Source organism: Bufo bufo, chromosome 10 (genome assembly GCF_905171765.1).
Source record: "Bufo bufo chromosome 10, aBufBuf1.1, whole genome shotgun sequence".
Taxonomy (NCBI): domain Eukaryota; kingdom Metazoa; phylum Chordata; class Amphibia; order Anura; family Bufonidae; genus Bufo; species Bufo bufo.
The window spans coordinates 27,020,081-27,037,148 of NC_053398.1; the positions used below are offsets into that span (position 1 = coordinate 27,020,081).

General features: G+C 42.6%; 1 protein-coding gene across 3 annotated transcripts in view; it reads left to right on the forward strand.

The window, feature by feature from the left end:
• The window catches only part of MPPED2 (metallophosphoesterase domain containing 2), a 173,942-nt gene that overhangs the window by 42,169 nt on the left and 114,705 nt on the right, over positions 1-17,068 (forward strand). For all 3 annotated transcript variants that reach the window (XM_040410238.1, XM_040410239.1, XM_040410240.1), the window contains one exon: positions 15,234-15,415. In XM_040410238.1, coding sequence (XP_040266172.1) covers positions 15,234-15,415 — 182 coding nt within the window. The remainder of the gene's footprint in view (positions 1-15,233; positions 15,416-17,068) is intronic.

Sequence of the window (17,068 nt, forward strand, 5' to 3'; positions counted from 1 at the left end):
TACACTCCCCCCCCCTCCCATTTGATTGACAGGGACAGACACTTCATTTTGCTGTGTCATCTGGTGCCTGCACTCTGGCTCACAAACTCGGCGCTTGCGCTCTCTATCTACTGCTGCTTGCTGAGCAGGTGCTGATGATTTCCTTCCACCCGGGAGTGGAAGCACTGCCAGCTTCAGAGACAGAGGAGGAATTGCGTCACTGTGAATCTGCACTGCACGGCAAGCAGCAGCAGATCTAGAGTGCAGGCGCCAGGTTTGACAAGATGTCTAGACCTGTCAATTAAATAGGAGGGGGCAGTGCACTGAACACCATGACATAGCTGTAGTGGTGCTCTAAGCACTTCAGCCAGCCCCTCTGTGCTTCAACTAACCAATTGTCATGAATATAAAACTAATGATATCTCCGCAGCGGTACAAGCCAAAACCAAACAATATTGTTTTAATTAGCATGATCAACCCTAACAGGCATTATGCCTCGTTTAAAAGGGTTGATTATGCTGATAGGTTCTCTTTAATTTAAAGGGGATATCCACCAGGATCATTATATTAATGGCCTCACCAGGTGTGGAACTTTTTATATATACATTCAGGAATAGCTAGGAGTCATGTGCAGGTGTAGTACTGCTTTACTAGAAGTCTAGGAACTAGGAACAAGACCAGAAACAAGAAACATGGGTGCTTTAGGCAGCAGCAACAATGGAAAAAATAAAGTTCTCTCAAAGGAGGTCACGTCCTAGGAGGTGTGGACATTGCAATGCAAGTCCCCATTATCAAAGGTCCTTAGGTCCTTTCTCGGACATGATCTCCTGTCATGTACCTTAATTTTTTCCATTGGATGCCTGCCACAGACCAAGAACAAAGTGGCATGTGACAGGGTCCACAAGAATAGCCAGCAGATGCAACCATTTTGAGAACTGCTTCATGAACTATACACAGACACTAAAAACAATAAGTGGGGGATCTTCCTTGGGTTATGTAACAGACATTGATGAACTCCTCAGAAATTGATATGTAAGAACAGAGCTCCGAACTAAGAAGAATTAAAGAGCAACTGTAATTTCATTAGTACAAGTGATTAGTAGAAAGTTTGTAATAGATCTTATCAGAGAAAGTTGCTCCCTTCTTTTCTTCTGAGGCTCTTCTCCTGCTCCCCCTCCTGTTCACTAACTCTCAATTCATTGCTGAGATTCATCTTCAGACCGGGTGCCTGCTCACTGAAGGATCAGATTACATAAATGTTTATAGACAGGGGGAGAAGGGGGAGGGGCTGCAGCAGACAGGCAGAGAGACAGACTGAGGGAATGCTGATGGTTTGTAAGTGATTTACTGTCTTTATTAACTGTTAAGAGTTACATACCCTATAAATTGCTTCGGTCTGCTGTGTCATGTTCTCCATTACTGCTTCTGCAGGTGGGCTACAGAGGGTTAGTACCAGGGTCCCCTGTTTATCTATGTCCTGCATCTGAGCAGACAAGATTCTAACTAGTCTCCACCTACCAATTCTCACCCTCATGGCAGTTTATTCTGAAAAATTACCTAAAATGACTGTTACACTTTAACCAGTGCTTTGCTGCGGCAAGGGGTAGATGAACAATGGAGAAATACAGGATGGCGGTGGAGCAGGGAATGGTAACGGTGCAAACATAGCTGTTAGTGGCAGACAATCCAAAATGCCCTCATATTTATAAAGACACATGCACCTTTTAATAAATTTGCCACAAATCACCCAACAAACTCTTAGTAAATGTCTTCTTGTCTATGCAAGATTTTGGAGCTCTTTATGAGAAAAGGAGGATCTGGCTGTTATAACGTTAGGTTAAAAAAATGTATTATTACTGAATTTTAACCTGTTTAGAGTACAAGAATAAAATGGCATTGAAGAACGTTCAATTTAAGTTGTTTGTGATACAATTGTAAGAGGGTGGGCAAAATGTTAGACTATAAACTATGGCCCTGATGTATCAAGACAGGCGTGTTTTATGCCAGTCTTGATGGTCCCTGCGCTGCCGGAGCAGACAGTAAATTTACGACAGGTTTTGTCCTAAATTAAATGCCCACTCTGGTAGTCCACCAGCCAACTTGAAAACTACTCCAGCTCGTAGCTGGCATAGATTTCTGTCATCATTTATGCCAATTTCTGGCATAAATGTTAATAAATGTGCCAGGACTGATGGCCCCACTGATACCCCATCCTCTTTTCAGAAACTGCCAAGGACCACGTAAAAAATGCCAATTGTGATTTAAATCTAGTCTCATTGGCACTTATTTAAAAATTCTGAAAAACTGGTTTTAACGCCAAATCTATGGCATCGGGGGATGATCAATTTCCCCCTGTGTTTCCATAGGGTTAAGAAATAATTTGGCCAACCGTTTTTTTTTCCTGTGAGGACCGAGAAGCACACACTGTGTGATAGCTGCATTTCGGGCTGCATTTCGTTATTGCTTTCCGTTATAACATGGTTATAACGGAAAATAACGGAAGTTGTAAGACGGAATTCCAAACGGAAACCTTTATAGGCATTTCGTTTTGAGCTCTCATAGAGGTCTATGGGCAAGCATAACGGAACCGTCTGACAACAGGACTTTCTTTTCCGTCCTGCATAACGGAAACCAGACGGATCCGTTATGCTTCCCCCGTAGACCTGTATTATGACTGATCAAAACGTAATGCCTCTAAAGGTTTGCATTTTGAATTCCCTCTTACAGATTCTGTTATTTTCTGTTATAACAGAAAACAAGCACGGAATTCATAACGCCAATGTGAACCCACGCTAACCTGAACTCACAGCATCATAATGATTTATGATGCTATGAGTTCCTGCCCAACAACAGGTCTATTTTACTGTACTCACGGCATTATGTAGGCACAGTACAGTATACCCGCCATCAGGCAGGAACTCGCAGCATCATAAATCATTGAGACTGTGGTTTCAGGACAGAGGAGCAATACTCAGTCCTGGAAACGCAGCCGTCACGTGGAGCATGTCTTCCAGATCGAACATGCTCGTGTGATACGAACCTTAGTTATTTCCTTTATTTATCTACCTATTCACAAGTAACAATTTTAATAGATAATGGGAAATGAGCATTTGCCAGAGGAACACAGAGTGGACCGCTGAAATCTAAACCTATATTTCACAAAGAAAAAAAATGAGCTGTGTTGACTCTATATATGCATGGCGTATAGGTCACCGTCATGAAAGCACAGTTTACACAGTTGAGCATCAAGTTGACTCTTCCCAAATTGCTAGGGATGCCCTTATGCCCTTTAGAAACCCTTCTAATAAAAATCCAGGGAAGAGACTTTAGTTTTGAGCCATATATATATATTTATACAAGGAATTAAACTCTCCCAATGACTATTTTCCCAGTATAAATAAGCACAAATAATATAGGTATCCTTTATTTTACCTTTGAGGCCCATCAAAACTATGAATTAACACATGTGGAATTATATACATAACAAACAAGTGTGAAACAACTGAAAATATGTCATATTCTAGGTTCTTCAAAGTAGCCACCTTTTGCTTTGATTACTGCTTTGCACACTCTTGGCATTCTCTTGATGAGCTTCAAGAGGTAGTCCCCTGAAATGGTTTTCACTTCACAGGTGTGCCCTGTCAGGTTTAATAAGTGGGATTTCTTGCCTTATAAATGGGGTTGGGACCATCAGTTGCGTTGAGGAGAAGTCAGGTGGATACACAGATGATAGACCTACTGAATAGACTGTTAGAATTTGTATTATGGCAAGAAAAAAGCAGCTAAGTAAAGAAAAACGAGTGGCCATCATTACTTTAAGAAATTAAGGTCAGTCAGCCGAAAAATTGGGAAAACTTTGAAAGTAAGGGCTATTTGACCATGAAGGAGAGTGATGGGGTGCTGCGCCAGATGACCTGGCCTCCACAGTCACCGGACCTGAACCCAATCGAGATGGTTTGGGGTGAGCTGGACCGCAGAGTGAGGGCAAAAGGGCCAACAAGTGCTAAGCATCTCTGGGAACTCCTTCAAGACTGTTGGAAGACCATTTCAGGGGACTACCTCTTGAAGCTCATCAAGAGAATGCCAAGAGTGTGCAAAGCAGTAATCAAAGCAAAAGGTGGCTACTTTGAAGAACCTAGAATATGACATATTTTCAGTTGTTTCACACTTGTTTGTTATGTATATAATTCCACATGTGTTAATTCATAGTTTTGATGCCTTCATAGTCATAATAATAAAGAAAACTCTTTGAATGAGAAGGTGTGTCCAAACTTTTGGTCTGTACTGTGTGTGTGTATATATATATATATATATATATATATATATATATATATTATATTATATTATATTATATTATATTGAATCTCGTGAACAATTTCATGCAGCTGTGATTATTACGTCCATGAAATGGAATATTACAGTTTTTGTCATAGTCGTATATACGAAATTCATTTTTGCTAAATAGAAATGCAAAGGAATGATACCCTTGGAGAACGCAAGTACTTTAGATGATACATTAAAGGGGTTATCCAACGTCTATAATGCCCCCCAAAGTGCCTGGGCACCTCATACAGGTTATACTTGCCCTGCTTCCCAGCACCCGTGTTGCTCCTGATGCCCACACGGCCGCCGCTGCATCTCCCTGTCACGCGGATCAAAACATCTGGCAATAGGGGGGCAGCCAATAGCAGGCCACAAGAGGAATGAGCCTCCCTAATGTCCCCGTCGCGGCCAGCTATTAGCTGCTCCCCCCGTCGCCGGTTGTTTTGATTCGCAGGACGGAGAGATGCAGCAGCGGCTGTGCGGGCATCAGGAGCAATACGGGTGTTGGGGAGCGGGGTAAGTATAAGCTGTGCGAGGTGTCCGAGCACTTTGGGGGGCATTATAGATGATGGATAACCCCTTTAAGGAAGTTTCCAAACAGGCTATTGATGGCCTATTCTCTGCCCTATATCAGAGGCTACGGCTGTCATCAACCCTGCTGATCGGCTGTATTAAGAGGCTGCGGCACATGTGTGAGTCTGACAGTGAAAGATATTGCAGTTTTGTCCCATTCACTTGAGCGAGACGAAGCTTCAACACTTGAGTATAGGCCATTAATATCCTGATCCCAGAAAACCCCTTTAATGTAGACTCCTTAAAGGCGTTTTCCATGACTTTTAAAGGGGTTGTCCCACGAAAAACATTCTACACTTTTATGTTTACATGTAATTAAAAAATTTAGTATAGCCTCTGAGCTATTCCCTAAAAACTATCTGTATAGCGCCACCTGCTGTTTGCTCTTTTTTCTAATTTGTCTGTCCTGCTCACTGACATGGAAGCAGCTCAGTTCCAGTCTTTAACTGCCACATCTGAAGTAGAAAGGACACGCCCCCTAAACTGCCAGCTTGATATAAATCTAGCAGAGCAATGAATGAGGAGATCTCTGGATCCATGTGAGGTACAGGGCTGCTCTAAGTTTGTTAGAAAGAGACTGTCATGTTCTATATGATATAGAGTTTTCATTTTTTTTTTACCACAATCATGGAAGAACCCCATTAAATATTGATGGCCTAGCTTTTGGATTATAGGGAAACCATCTCCACCACTCGGCTTCATGAAGGGTGCCAAGCTACAGACAATGCCATGTCCCCTTCTTGGTTCTGAAACTCAGTCCCATTCAAGGCCCCCTGCTTGTGCTTATAGGTAACACCTCCAGGAGGCAGACCCCTACAAATGAAATACAGCTGGCTCATACTAAAGCTAGCCCATAAGTATTTAAAGGATTTATCCCATGACTAATGTAAAAAATGAAAATCAGACATCATATAGAACATGACAATCTCTTTCTAACAAAGCTAGAACCAGCCCTGTACCTCACATGGATCCAGAGATCTCCCCATTCATTGCTCAAGGCAGCTCAAGGGGAGTGTCCTTTCTGCTGCAGCTGCTAAGAGGCCGTGTCCATGCTTTCCCTATCACGGCTCAGTGGGCGTGTCCATGCTCTGCCTATCACAGCTCAGGAGGAAGCTGAAGGATGAAACTGAACATGTGTGGCCATCTCAGTGAGCAGGACAAAGAAACAAGAAAAAAGAAACTAACAGCAGGTGGCGCTATACAGATACATTTTATTGAATAAACAGGTACTGATTTGAAAGCTGTACAATATTTTTCGTGGGACAACCCCTTTAAGTATTTGAGACTGATTATCTGTTCCTCATCAGCTGTGTAATTGCTCACCACTAGTATATAATATATTTGCTTTTGAATGAATTAATCCTGCAGAGCTGCATTTAAAATCCTGCCGGCTTCAGAGCTGAAGTCTCCTAGCATTCTCTGTTGGCTATTGTTGACTTAACTTGTATGCTTTGCCCAAGGCTCTTTATTCTGAACTGAGGTAGGAGAACTTACCTCTGCTATTCTATTACAGGAGGTCAGCTAAGTGGTTAATTTTATGTCTGTCAATAAGCGTGTTGACTGTTTCCAGTAACACCCAAGCAGAAGTATGAATGCAGCTCTGGAAATAATGCAGTTATTAAAGTTATTGTGATTTATTTCCAGTTGTAAATTTTTTTATATTTTGTTGAAAGTGGACATGGTTTTTAAAGGGATTTCCAGCTTTATGCACTTTGGTAAGTTTGAAGCCTGGCCAGAAGTACCTGTTGAAAAAAAAAATCATGCTCACCTCCTCCGCCCTGCTCCATTATGGCCCCCTGGCTCACTTCACTGGACTTCTGTCTGTGAACTTCTGGATGGCCGGCATGTTTTTGCTGGGCCACATGACACTTGGGGACACATGAGCCATGAGACCAGTCAATGACTGCAACGGTGGACGTGACTACCCCACTCCCCGTCCAGACGTTCACAAGATGGGGACCGGAAGACCACAGAAGAGAGCCAGAGAGCCGGAGTGGAGAAGCATTAGTAGGGTTTCTTCAGCAGGTACAGATGGCTGGGCTTAAAATTTAAAGGAGTTGTCCAATCACAGGATATCGCTAGGATATGCCCCCATTGTCTTATGCGGTGGGACCCTCACCTATACCAAGAACGGAGCCCAAAAAGTGGCGGGGGGCGCACTGGGCATGCACAGCTGCCCTCCATTCATTTTCTATGTGGCCACCGAAAATAGTTGAGTGCTGGCTCGGCTATTTCATTTGAGCCCATAGAAGAGAATGAGAGCGGTGGTTAGTCATGCATAGTGCGCTCCCATTAACATCTATGAGGAGAGCGTTTGGTGGTGGCCAGACCGAAGTCCTCCTGCCACCACTTTGCGGGGCTCCGTTCCCGATATAGATGCAGGTCCTATCGGTGGGACCAGCACCTATAAGACAATGGGGGCATATATTATATTAAAGACAACCCCTTTAAAGCCTTGTTAGATTTATCATAGACACTGGATGAATTTGTCAGCCACAACATACAGAAAGTTACGGGGGGAAAAACAATGGATTAGCCTTGATAATTACAATTCGGGAATATAATAGGGGATGAAGTACTGTATACAGAGTTCTAGGTCCTGCATTCTTACAATGAAGGGCCCTGTTGGGAAATAATTCCATTAGTGCAGAAACGTGCAGCACATTTGTGTTTTCCTTGAAATGTAACTGGTATTTCGTCCTAGGCGCTGAACTATTGATCACACAGGAAATTTTACATTGATTGCTTTTGGACCTAATGAGCCACTGCAGCCATGCTTACTCTGACCAAGCAGCTTCTGCTCATTTGTAGAGGGTTTCTTCTTAAAGGGGTTCCAATCTCCGGGAATTAAGAAAATGAAAATACTTAAATATTACTACCAAATACCTTTTTATTAGTTATAATGGCTCATTTTGTCCGGGGAGTAATCATTAGGAAAAAACGGTGGCCGCCATCCTACTTGTCCACACAAAACCTGTCCTAATTACACAGGAGGACAAGTTAAAGAGCTGCGCCATCTACCTCTCTTACTTGTCAGAGATTATGATCCTGAATACAGTTTAATATGATCTTCAGATGAATCTCTGTAGGAATGGAGTTCATGGGGAGACATGAAGTACAGAGAGGAGGGTGGGGTTGTGGCTGATGAGCAGCAGCACTTGTATGCAGTCTCCATTACCACAGCCCCACATTACCTGTCCTGTCCGTCCTCTCTGTACTTCATGTCTCCTCATGAACTCCATTCCTATAGAGATTCAGCTGAAGATTTTATCATTTGTATTCAGGATGATAATACCTGACAAGTAGGAGAGGAGGATGAAGCAGCTCTTTACCTCAGTGTTGTAAAGTAACTTGTCCTGCTGTGTGATTAGGACAGGATTTGTGTGTACTAACAAGACGGCGGCCATTTTATTTCTCCTAATGATTGTTCCCTAGACAAAATGAACCATTATAGCTAATGAAATGTATGCGTGAATATATTTATTAATAATAAATTATAAGTAATTATAAGTAATATTTATTTAAGTATTTTCATTTTCTTAATTTCCGGAGAACCGTTTAATTAGACACCAGGAGTCAAGTGTTGTGTTCTGCGATGACTGATGGATAGGTACGCTCCTATCTAAATCACAGGGGCTGCCCCAAGTGGGCTTTGCTCATGGTCTGAATCCTTCAAGTGAGATAAGTCTACATAATAATGTATAACATATAGTATTTCTAAGGAAACTAAATACACTTTGTGATTGTGAAAGGCTTGAGCTTGTCTCACTTCAGCACATAGCATTTATTTTGTAGAGAAAGTTAATACAAGGCACTTACTAATGTATTGTGATTGTCCATGTTGCCTCCTTTGCTGGCTGGATTCATTTTTCCATCACGTTATACACTGCTCGTTTCCATGGTTACGACCACCCTGCAATCCACCAGTGGTGGTCATGCCTGCACACTAGAAGAAAATGCGGGAGCTTCTCTGGCGGCCGGGACTGTGGGACCGCACATAGGCTTGCTTTTTCCTATAGTATGTAAACACAACCACTGCTGCTGAATTGCAGGGTGGTTGTGACCATGGAAAAAAATGAATCCAGCCAGCAAAGGAAGCAATATTGACAGTCACAATACATTAGTAAGTGCCTTGTATTAACTTCCTCTACAAGATTTAGTTGAGTTTAAATGAGTTGCCTGCTTTAGGTAATTTCTTATTTTTTGCTAGAAGGGTCCACAAAAAATTACCTCATTGCAGCAGCACCGCCACCATGGGGTAAATGAGGGGTTACCTTGAGCCCTGTGAAATCAATTGACTATGTAATTCATGGACATATTGAGAATTCTAGAAAGCAAGAGAAGGAGATGCTTTTTGAATAGTCTTTCCTTCTCTGCTCCAGCTAATTGACGGAGGTACCAACCAAACAAGGGACTCCCCTATATTAATTCAGTGTTTCCTTATAATTTTTCTGTAAACCAGACAAGTCCTTTAAAGAGTAACTACTCTTTATTTTTTATTTTTTTTTATGGTATGTCATAGGGACATATCAGAAGTGTTCATCGGCAGATACCAGCTTTGAGACCCCCACCGATCGCTAGAACAGGGGGTCAGAAGCGCTCAGCCGAGTGCTGCTTCCCCTCTAACTGCTGAGTGCGAGACTGTGGCCAAGCTCATAGACTTTCCATTAAAACCGTTTACAGTCTCGCGCTCAGCAGCGAGGAGATGCTGCACCTGGCTGAGCGCTTCTGACCCTTCACTCTAGCGATTGGTGAGGGTCTCAGAGCTGGGACCCCCGCTGATCAACACTTCTGATATGTCCCTATGACATATCAAAAAAGTATAGTTACTCTTTAAGATACAGAATATGGAATTTCTTATGAAATACAACTTTTTCTGCATTAACCATAACCAAGGTATGGAGACTGCAGCATCACCCCCCTCTTCTCCACCTTCCCTCTCCTCTCCTCCCTATCATTTTGTGTTACTGAGGAGCAACTTTTTAGTGACTGAGGGGGGTTTCTGAACATTTATAGAGAGTTTACCGGCTGCTTCACACAACTAGTAACCTACAGCATTGTTGCTGGGCTTCTGATAAGCTACAGTATGGAGTGATATATCCATTGCTTCAAAAGTGTGAGCTCTAAAGATACACATTGGTGGCATATTGCTGTTGACAGATCCTGTTCTGATCACCAGAACAAAGAGGCAGTGGTTTCGGGAAAACGTTGTGCCATGTCACCTGTTGGCTGTAATCGGGGTTGCCAACCGTCCAGAAATTTCTGGACAGTCCATAAAAATAGGCAACTTTTTTCCTGTGTCCGTGCAAAAAATTACACGTGTCCGTGATTATTTTTTTGAGGTTGATGGTACCTGACTAGATTATTTTGGTGGTAATTATCATCATTTTACAGTTCACAGTAAATGCTGGTGATGAGGTTTTATCAGTATATTGTGCTGTAGATATGTATGACTTATAATCTTTTTAATTTATTATGGTTTTCTAATTTGTTCGTAAAAAATGTCGGCTGTCCGTGATTTTGGGATAAGTTGCCCAGGAAAAAGAAAAAATTCTGGTTGGCAACCCTGGCTGTAATCCGCCTACTCCAGATCATCCCCCACAAGGCTCCTTAATCTTTTCTTCTTTATATTTAAAAGCTTCCTAGAAATCTTTCAGAATTCATCTTTCGCCTGTACATCTGGGTTTATTGTGTGGTGCATTTCATGGGCAGCTTCGACCAGAATAACTTCACGTGTCTGTGACAGATCTCAGGGCAGATGTTTGGTTCCCGCAATGAAATCTGAGCCGTGCTTCTGTGTTCTGGCTTCCCCTGCCCCAAGTTAAACAGAGCCTTGCATAATACAGATACAAAAGTTACAAAAGTCGGATGCTGGAGATTAAATAGTTTAATGAAGTCCCTTCATTAGCTTTCAGTGCAATTACGGAATCCTAATGCGAGCGTCTGGTACCTTCTCAAAAGGCTGATCATTGTGGGCAGGGCCGTCTTTAATATTGATTGGACCCTGGGCAAGAATTTACTTGGGCCCCCTGGATCCCGCCTTCCCACGCCCTCCACCACAACACACACACAAAAAAAAAATCCACACACCTCTTAGAGTAGTAAACGTTAATGGTGATGAGTGGTCACTAGACGTGTTCCTTGGCAGTAATGTAAATACTACCTTTGTTTCTGAAAAGGCAGTGTTTACATTACAAAGCTTGCAGAGACAAGATGCTATAGACACCAGAACTACTACGTTTAGCTGTTGTGGTTCTGGTGACTATAATGTCCCTTAATAAAGAGAAGAAAAAAAAAAAGAATCAGCACAAAAGTATCAAATAAAATGGCTGTATCATTATTCTAAAAATTAAAAAAGCACAACTTCTGACACAAATTATATAGTATTTTGCAGATTACTTTTTTTTATTTTTACAATGTGCAGATACAGTAGTACTGTACTACTAACCCCTCCATCCACCACTACATCCAGTGACGTCTCTTTGATGTAGATGTTCTCTTTCCTCATCTTCTCCTTTCAGGCCAGACCACCATTATTCAGCCATTTCTCGTTTCTGCAGTTTGACAAACAAAATCTTAGTTTACTACTTTTCCATCATCCTCCCATCTTCTGGACAAATTATCCTACCACCCCTAATGCTGTGCCGCTGTCCCCAATACTATACTGCAGAAATGGATAAACCCCCTGATAATAGTAGTACCATGCAGATAGTGCCCTTCAATAATTATTGGCACACAGTGCCCTAAAATAACTGTGCCCAGCAAATAGTGTCCCTGACACTAATAGTGTAAACATAACGTCCCCCAAAAATAATTATGGTAAGCTGATACTGTGCCAAGGTGCCCCCATGGTAATAGTGCTCCCAAAAGTCCCACCAATAGGAATAATTCTCTGCTAGGGCACACATGGTAGTAATAGTGCTCCTACAGTGCCCCCAACATGTCCCCACTGTGCCCCAGAAGTAATAATGCTCCCATAGTGCCCATACTAGTAATCATGTTCCCCATAGACACCCAGTAGTAATAAAGCCCATCATAATGCTCTCCAGTAGTAATAATTCTCCTTATAATGTGCAAAAAATACCCCCTTTTAATGCCCCCAGTTGAGCTAATGTCCCCATAGTGCCCCCATAATGTGCCAGTATAAAATGCCCCTATATAGTACCCCCAGTAAATGCCCCCATAGTGCTCTTCTCCCCCCCTTCTTAGTGCCCCCATAATGTATTAGTATAAAATGCCCCATATATAGTGCCCCAGTAGATGCCCTCAGTGTCCTCCATAATTTGCAAGTATAAAAAAACACTTCTTAGTGCCCCCCATAGATGAGCCCATAGTACTCCACTCTCCCCTTCCCCATAGTACCCACTATAATGTGCCACAGTATTAAATGCGCCTATACAGAGCCCCACATATAAAATATCCCTTTTTTGTGGCCTCAGTAGATGCCCCCAATAATGTGCCAGTAAGAAGTGCCCCATAGATGCCCCCATAGTGCCACCAATAATGTGCCAGTAAGAAGTGCCCCCATAGATGCCCCCACAGTGCCCCCCAATAATGTGCCAGAAAGATATTCCCCCATAAATGCCCCCCAATAATGTGCCAGTAACAAGTGCCCCCATACATGCCCCCTAATCATGTGCAAGTAGCAGGTGCCCCCATAAATGCCCCCAATCATGTGCCAATAACAGGTGCCCCATAGATGCCCCCCAATCATGTGCCAATAACAGGTGCCCCATAGATGCCCCCCAATCATGTGCCAGTAACAGGTGCCCCATAGATGCCCCCCAATCATGTGCCAGTAACAAGTGCCCCCATAGATGCCCCCCAATCATGTGCCAGTAACAGGTGCCCCCATAGATGCCCCCCAATCATGTGCTAGTAACAAGTGCCCCCATAGATGCCCCCCAATCATGTGCCAGTAACAGGTGCCCCCATAGATGCCCCCCAATCATGTGCCAGTAGTAGTACCATATAAAAAAATAAACACTTGTACTAACCTCCATCAGGCTGGCAGCGATGCAGGCCCGTTCCGGCCTGAGTCCCGCGCTGTACGGCTCAGACCAGGCAACGACATCATCGCGCCGCCTGCACCGGCCTCTGATAGGCTGCAGGTATTAGGCCTGCAGCCTATCAGAGGAACGGGGAAGGGAGATGCCTCTCCCTCTCCTGCCCCGCCGCAGCGCATCTATCTTTATCGCTGTCCTGAGGACGGAGATACAGATGACTATGGAGATTAGCGCTTCCACAATGGAAGCGCTCATCTCCCTGTGCCCTGCCGCCACCCCCCCACATCACCAGTGGCCAGCGGGGCTTAAGAGGCAGCTGCCTTGGGCCCCCCAGGAGCAACTGGGCATGGGGAAGCTGCCCCTTTTGCCCCGCTTTAAAGACTGCCCTGATAGTGGGTCCTAGATGTCGGACCCCACTGATCAGATACTAATGACCTATCCAGAGGACAGTGAAAAATTCTCAGAAAACCCCTTTAAATTTTGTAATACACAGAAAATATACTGTCCTAAGGTGCAGGGCAGTGGTACGTGGTCAATTCCAAATTGGTAACTGATGAGTATCCATATAAAAAATCCAGCACGCCATTCCAATAAAACTTCAAAAATGTATTCTGCCATAAAAATCTGAAACCGCAAACAGGTGACAAGAAACAGCTTACACTTCTCAGACCATCAAATACAGGTCCTTAGTCATGGCTTATTGGTGGAATACATTTTTGAAGTTTTATTGGAATTGACATTCTGGATTTCTTTCGTGGATCTGGTTAAAGCTGCAGGAGGACGCTTTTTTATCACATTAACAGTTTATCCCTGTACAGTATATCCTTAGGACTAAGGAGCAAATAGATATAATTGATGATTCAGGAATCTGTCCATTTATCAATGTGAGTGAGATAAGTATGTACCGTAATCTGATACTCTAGATCAGGTTTAGACAACTACATGTCTATGGTAGACAGTCCCATTTAGACTCCTGCTCAAAGCAGTTACGCTAGCTATTGGTGGGGATCCTAGCGATCAGTCATTTATTGCCTACCCTGTGGATAGTTTATTACATTGCTAAAAGACAAACCTCTTCCTTAAGGGCCCTTAACATGGGCCGATTCTCGGCCAGATGATCACTAACAAGCATTCATAGGAACGCTTGCTAGCGATTATCTGGCGGTGTAAAGGTGCCGCCAATCACCCGATGAACGAGCGAAACACACTTTCATCAGGTAATCATGTCATTCATGCGATCACAAAAATCGTAATTGGCCGGCAGCAGATCATGCTGTGTAAACAGCATCTGCTGCCGGCAGACAACGAGTCAGTATGGTGACGAGCGATGGCATTAGCGATCGCTCCTCCTATACTGTGGAGGAGATCACTGCATGCTTCTTTCCTGACAGTCGCCTGCAAAATTGACCCGTGTAAAGGGGCCTTTAGAGCCAGGACTGGTACCTACTATTAGAGATGAGTGAATTGACTAATAAAATTTTGTAAAAATTTTAGATGAATTCGGAACTGAATTTCTGGTCATTAAATTTGGGCAAATTTTGAAGAGATGGAGAGAAAAATATAAATATATATATATATATATATATATATATATATATATATTAAATAAAGGGAAAGACAAGAGGAAAAATATGAGACCTTAGAGTGTCCTACTCAAATTTATGAGACCTTAGAGTGTCCTACTCAAATTTTCAAGCCATTTGGAGCAATTTCAAGGCAGGTAGAATTGATATGGCCCTGAATCAAATTTTCTACCTAGAATCTACAATACGACATAGTGTCCATGCAGATGTCCATTAGAGATGAGCACATTTCCGCTTATGAAATTCATTCACACTTTGTTTGTTGGTTAAAGGTGAATTGCGTTATGGATTCCGTTACCACGGATCATAACGCAATTCTATGCCTCTAAAGGCATTCCGTTATGCATTCCGTCATAGAATTGCGTTATGGTCCGTGGTAACGGAATCCATAACTCAATTCACCTTTAACCAACAAACGAAGTGTGAGCGAATTTCAAATGATGAAATTCGCTCATCTCTAATGTCCATCATTCATGTGACCTCATCATCCAATCACTCTGTTGCCGCACTTGAATATTAGAAATATTTTTAAATGACAAATGATGTAACTATGTTTTCTTGGCTCACGATGGCGTATTATATTGTATATTGTTAACATGACTTATTCTATTTAGTCTGCTGGGTAATACATTTCATTTTGATTGAATATATCACTGGAAATGATCTGTTGGTGTTTCCGTTAGATTTTTGTGTTCTGCCTTTTCAGCTGCTATATCTGTTCTTCTCTTGTCTCCAAGTTCTAACACACATTTAATTATCTCTGCTCCAGGGTAGACCCCATCCCTTATGACACTCCCAAACCAGCCGGCCACACGCGTTTTGTCTGCGTCTCTGACACACACTCCAGGACAGATGGTATCCAGATGCCATACGGGGACATCCTTCTGCACACAGGCGATTTCACAGAACTGGGACTGCCTTCCGAGGTTAAGAAGTTTAATGACTGGTTAGGTAAGGATCTGTTGCTGCCCAGTGACCCCAATTAACCTCCATGTGGCCATCTCACTTCATGTTGCCTAATTAAATGTAAGCTCTTGACTCTTATCTGTGTTGTGCCTCTAACAAGGCTGATGAATTTGCAATTACAGCTGAATGAAAGAAGGAAGTATCAATGCTATTTTCCCTTTTCATGCTTGCACTGTATAGAAGACATTTGCTAGAAATAGCAGGTGCCCCAGGGGTATGACTATTTTAGTTTGGCTAAAATTAATTAGGGGAGGGGGGGTAGAAAAGAGGCTGAAAGACAAACTATATGAAACCAGATTGGACATGCAAAGTGCAGTTAAAGGCGAGTTCCAAGAAATGCCACCAAAATGCTGTATATATGTTATACATTTTACTTTAAGGAATTTTATTTTAAAGGATTTTCCAGCATTAGAAAGACCTGGCTGCTTTATTCCAAAATACAGCAGCATCCTGTCCATTTGTTTGGTATTGCATCTCGGCTCAGCCATGTTTCTCTAATTCTGTTCAACCCATTTTACAAGGTACTGAAAGGGCTTTTCCTCAAATAGTGTGTGTGTGTGTGTGTTTATATATATATATATATAATCGTTTATGTACTCCCATTTATTTCAGCACTGAGAGTAGAAGAATGTGTAGCCTCCAGTCCACAGAGAGGTTGAGACTAAAGATGAGCAAATTTGTTGAAATTCGTTTTATCTGAATTTTCAACTAAATTAAATTGGTGTATGAATCGATTCTACTTAGAGAGACAGACAGACCCCTTTGGAAAAGAGACGGGCAAGTCAGGTCTCCTTTCAAAAGGAAAATAAAACTGAGTGTCTCTGAGTAACGTTCCTCTGGAAAAGAGATGAGCAATTCAGTCCTTCTTATAAAAGGAAAAACTGTCTCATACCAGCAAACCCCTCTTTCCTTGTTTATTACATTTTATCTGAGCTGAACAGAGAGAATAAGCTTAGCCACCTGAGAGGCCTTGGTTGGATCCCGGGAGCGTACTATTTCTACTAATGGAAAGCACCTAGTATGTGTGAGGAGTATTGTAGGCCAGGCAACGCTTCTGTGGGTTTCTGGGAAAAATATATACAAATTAGCACATCTTACGTCTGCTGGCATAGAGAGGCTTAGCTTTCTTCTCCGTTTGGAAGGAAAGTTAATTTGCATAGCTTCAGGTTTCTCTCGGTCTTTCTGATTCACCTGGAAAGAATCTCAAGAAATTCAGAACAAATTCCAAATCAAATTGGTTATCTCTAGTTGAGACCAGGACTGTTCCTTCCATGACAGCGATCTCCAGTCCATGCGGTCTATCAAGAAACAAAGTCCAGTAGCACTTAGGGAAGGCTTTATCAGAATGTTTCATATACTGCACTCCTCCCAATCACCTTAATATGATTGTGAGGGGAAGGCTATCCACTGGGGTTTGCCTCAAGTTGCAAAAGAATAGCCAACATCCCATTGCAGACCACACCTGCATTCCAGAAACACAAGCATCATACCAGTTGTCTGTGTATGGAGACCTTCAACTAGGACATCTGCTTTCTTAGGTGAATTTCCACTACCCATTCAGCTCTTTCAGTTCACTTACATATGGAATGAGATTTTTCTCTATGAACTGTTCCAGTCAAGAAAGTAGAGATAACTGTC